This window comes from Corticium candelabrum, chromosome 21 (assembly GCF_963422355.1).
Source record: "Corticium candelabrum chromosome 21, ooCorCand1.1, whole genome shotgun sequence".
NCBI classification, from domain to species: domain Eukaryota; kingdom Metazoa; phylum Porifera; class Homoscleromorpha; order Homosclerophorida; family Plakinidae; genus Corticium; species Corticium candelabrum.
Window position 1 is genome coordinate 1,966,552 of NC_085105.1, and position 5,000 is coordinate 1,971,551.

General features: G+C 39.9%; 1 protein-coding gene across 1 annotated transcript in view; it reads left to right on the forward strand.

Annotated features, from left to right (window-relative positions):
- LOC134196816 (phosphatidylinositol 4-kinase alpha-like) overlaps positions 1–5,000 on the forward strand; it is a 45,317-nt gene that overhangs the window by 18,341 nt on the left and 21,976 nt on the right. The window contains exons 19-29 of the mRNA XM_062666037.1: positions 23–162; positions 317–450; positions 650–726; positions 789–859; positions 986–1,110; positions 1,851–1,935; positions 1,998–2,021; positions 2,417–2,476; positions 2,548–2,637; positions 3,315–3,434; positions 3,496–3,588. Coding sequence (XP_062522021.1) covers positions 23–162; positions 317–450; positions 650–726; positions 789–859; positions 986–1,110; positions 1,851–1,935; positions 1,998–2,021; positions 2,417–2,476; positions 2,548–2,637; positions 3,315–3,434; positions 3,496–3,588 — 1,019 coding nt within the window. The remainder of the gene's footprint in view (positions 1–22; positions 163–316; positions 451–649; positions 727–788; positions 860–985; positions 1,111–1,850; positions 1,936–1,997; positions 2,022–2,416; positions 2,477–2,547; positions 2,638–3,314; positions 3,435–3,495; positions 3,589–5,000) is intronic.

Below are 5,000 nucleotides of genomic sequence, written 5' to 3' on the forward strand. Positions count from 1 at the left end.
CTGTATAGTTTTGTTACTGTAGAACTTTATCCACCGGAATGGCTGAGTGCCGTTCGTGATGTCGCTGCTAAGTCTCCGAGTCTCTTATCTGCCGGATCTGAGCAATATCTTGGACGAGACTTGATGCACGGATCAGCACTGAGAAATGAGAACGTTACACCGGTATAGTTGAAATGGAGTGTTCTTCTACACACACACACACACACACACACACACACACACACACACACACACACACACACACACACACACACACACACACACACACACACACACACATGCACACACATCATTGTGTTATATTTCTGTTTTGAAGACTGAACTGAATGATTTGAGAACCAACTTGCTGGACATATTGTCTGGTCCAGCCGATCTCATCACAATCGTTAACAAACTTACAGCTGCTCAATGCACCTACCTAATGTCAGTCTACCGGCTGGAATCGCTACGGTAACAGAATTTTTTGTCTCTCTTTTCTCATTTATCAATTCACTCATTCATATCAATCAGTTTGTATGTACAGCGTTATTCATAATTTGCTCCCTAATTTGCAAATTCTTAAATTTTTTAATTTGAAATCAATTTAATTTTTTTAAATTTTAATTGTCGGTGTTGTTGTATGGGATTAAAATGTATGTCGTCTGTCTAGAGTATCAGCTGACACGAGATGTTTCAAGAATGTTTTTCTCTATCTTGAGGACAAAGGCATTCAAAGAGACAAAGCGGGTTTTGAGTTCAAACGTGGTGTCATCACAACTGCATAGTTGTAATTGAAAAAGTTTGTGTAGGGATGTTTCAATGCATGCAAGCTGTAGCTGACAAAATTTTTGGACAATTTTTGCATCTGTTAGAGAAAAAGGTAGGTGTGATTGATTTTAGCAATAATTATTAGGTCATATAAAATTAATTAATTATTAATTGTGTCCCATAAATTATATTTATTTTCCTGGGTTTGAACTTTTAATAGTATATTTTGTGATTGTAGCCACGTACAAGAGAAACAGAGCTGGAACTTGAAAGTCACGCTCATTTTTTGGTTGTTGAATTTAACAACTTGCACAAAAGGATACAACATGTTGCCGATAAGTACTTGTCTACGCTTGTTGGAAAGTGAGGCATATACATACATACGTATATACATGGATACACACACACACACACACACACACACACACACACACACACACACACACACACACACACACACACACACACACACACCACACACACACACACACACACAGACACACACACACACACACACAGACACACACAGACACACAGACACACACACACACACACACACACACACACACACACACACACACACACACACAGACACACAGACACAGACACACACACACACACACACACAGACACACACACACACACACACACACACACAGACACAGACACAGACACAGACAGACAGACAGACAGACACAGACATAGACTCACACACACACACACACACACACACACACACACACACACACACACACACACACACACACACACACACACACACACACAGACACACACACACACACACACACACACACACACACACACACACACAGACAAAGACACAGACACAGACAGACAGACAGACAGACACAGACATAGACTCACACACACACACACACACACACACACACACACACACACACACACACACACACACACACACACACACACACACACACACACACACACACACACACACACACACACACACACACACACACACACACACACACACACACACACACACACACACACACACACACACACACAATACATGGGTACAACAATTTGTGTGGACTTGAGGAAGATCGATTGTTTTCTAGGTTTCCTCATTTGCTGTGGTCAGGATCAGTTCTCACATTGATGCTTGATCTTCTTCACGCGATGTCTCAGAGTCTAGAAGACAAGGTGTTTGTAGTTTTGTTATTCGTTTAGGCTTTAGTGTACTGACTGTGTTTCTTAATTTTTAGGCCAAGAAGTGGCAAGGTCATGAGGTGTGGTTGAGTTTGTTTTAGTGAAGAGTTTTGATAGAAATTTATTAAGTGATGCAATGAAAATGTATTGTTTGTATGTTTGTTTGTCTGTCATATGCGCTGGTTATATATATAAGTCTGTCTACTTGTCTGTGTGTCTGTCTATTTGTTTGTTTATTTGTCTGGTTGTTTGTTTCGTGTGTTTGTCAAGCTGTCTGTTTTCCTTTTTTGTTTTGTTTGTTTGTCTATGGTGTGTGTGTGTGTGTGTGTGTGTGTGTGTGTGTGTGTGTGTGTGTGTGTGTGTGTGTGTGTGTGTGTGTGTGTGGTGTGTGGTGTGTGGTGTGTGAGTACACACGTACTAGCCAATTGTGGCACTTTCCATGCCTTCTAATGTTCACATCTAACCTTTATGTTAGATCCCTGTACCTCACACTACATTAACACTCGTCTTCCCAGAGGACGATCAAGCTAGAGAGGTATACCCACATGTATACCCACAACGTGTGAAAACATTAGCATTATATCTATTCTGATGTTGCTGTTTTAGAGGCTTGTACTTGATTTTGCGGCTCGATGTGGAGAAGTCATTGAAGAGGCCGTAAAATGGGCTCCAAATCAGAGTCGATCATTGCTGCAGGTGTTCAACAATCTTTGCTCCACATCACTTCTCTAATTGTATTTGTCTGTTTGTTTACATTGTAGACCATGTTGTAGGTTGCTTACATGCATGTGTATGTATGCATGTGTGTGTATGCATATGCATGCATGTGTATGTGTGCATGTGTCTGCATTCCTGTGTATGTATATGCATGTGTATGTATGCATATGCATGCATGTATATGTGTGCACTGCGGTGTAGGTGTTGTAGTTTAGTTGGTGCCCTTGATGCTTGTCATGAGCACAAACGAGCGTAAAAGTTAAATGTTAAAAATGAAATTTTATAGCACAAAATTTAGAAATTATTAAATTAAATTATAAATTAAAATTAAATAAAAAAGTACAAAAATAAAAATTAAAATTAGTAATTAAAATTAAAATTAAAATTATTTTAAAATTAAAAATTTGAAAACAAACAAAAATTAGAATGGCAAAATTAGAAACATGAATATTACAATGCAAACCCTTGAACACACACACACACACACACACACACACGCACACACACACACACACACACACACACACACTCACACACACACACACACACACACACACACACGCACACACACACACACACACACACACACACACACACACACACGCACACACACGAGTCTACTTTGTGTGACTGTTGTGTTCTCCTCGTATATAAAGGAATATATCACCAGACGTGAACTAAACATCGGCGGTCTTCAACACCATACAGGCATCTGTCTGGCGACTGAATGTGCTGTGAAGTATTCCGGTCTTAACCACTTGGCTCAAGCCCAGAAGGTTTCCCACTCATTTCGTATTCAGTCTATCCTCCAACTGCTAATCTACTCTTTCGACTCAGGCTTCTGTTCTTGAAAAGATTCCTGACTGTTTGAAACGGGATACGTCACAGTTGACAAGCAAACTGGCATTACGGACGAGATGCCTAGGAGAGGTACGTGTATGCATTTCTTTGGCCACTTGAGTGGCCTAATAGTTAGCCACTTGTTTAGTGAGGACATTCATTCAGTCGTCAAGTCATTTAGAGTTTATCTTGTACTAGTTACATTGCACGGCTTTTCCCGGGTGCATTCAGTTGTGAGGAATTACCATGAAAGTATTATGTCTAGAATGTTAGTTACAGTTAGCTGTTCTAAGTAATTAGCAGCGAGTATTCCATTTACAATTATATTCCGTATGCCACTCGTTAGGTTTGGATAGTGACAGCTGACTCAAGTTGATATCAATTGTAGTCTAAGTTAGAAAACTTGCAAGAAAGAAATGAAACGCTTTGTTGTCTCTTGAGCTCTAAAAGAAACCATTAAGTAATCCATAGTGGCATCACATATTGTGACGTTGCATTTATTTGTGACGTCACCTATTGTGTTATCGCCTAGAATGTCTTATTAAACGCTTTATTTCGACTATGCGAAAGCAAAAACCGTTTATTTCCTTGCCTGCTATGCTCTTTATAGTTTGAATGTCGTGCTTAGCAATCCAATTGATGTCGGACAGAAAAGAGAGTTTTATTGCTCAAAGGTCAACCACCGAAAGGGGACCCACCGATCGAAACCGACATTGTTACGTTCCTCTTCATTCGGTAAGCACGTCTGGAGAATTCAAGTGACAATGAGCCAAGTGTGAGGAAGTAGTATGCAAACAAACAATTAGGATTCGGTGATTCAGCCTGATCTAGATTATTACACTGTTGTATGGAATAATGGCACTGCGGGCATAGCGACGTGGATTCAGAGAATTGACAAAAGGTTTTTGAGAGTACTTTCTGGCCTGAAACCAAGGCAATCTACTGGAAATATGTCTTCTGTCTTCTCTAAATTTGGTCTCCAATCACATCAGGCCAGACACTCTTTCTACCTAGGTACACTCGCTCACCGGTGTCTACATTCTCTAGCTAGCTCTTAGTAGTGGCAACTTCCGGTATCACTCACTTGAAAATCATCATTATCACACTCGTCTTACTCAATCAGGACTACATATGCCTAATCCAAACACTGAAGCACTTCGGCAGTCTTCATTTTATCGTGCTCAAAATTTCTGGAATTCTCTTCCATGTAGACTAAGAATAGTCTCTAAAGTGTCTAATTTTAAGCAGTGTCTACGGAAGTTCTGTTACAGTGTAGATGATATTTAGATTCATGTGTTCTAAAATATTAGATAGTGTTTCACGTAGACTGTATAGTATGTATGTTAGCGTATGTGTGCTTGGTACGGTACCCGGAAGATCGACCGCTGAGTTGAGGGTTTTCCGTAGTAAAAGAAATACAAATACAAAATACAAATACAAATAGGATCTTGTCTGTACATAGATGTCTGTGTAGATTGTTAGTTTGTTGTTATTGTGTTGGA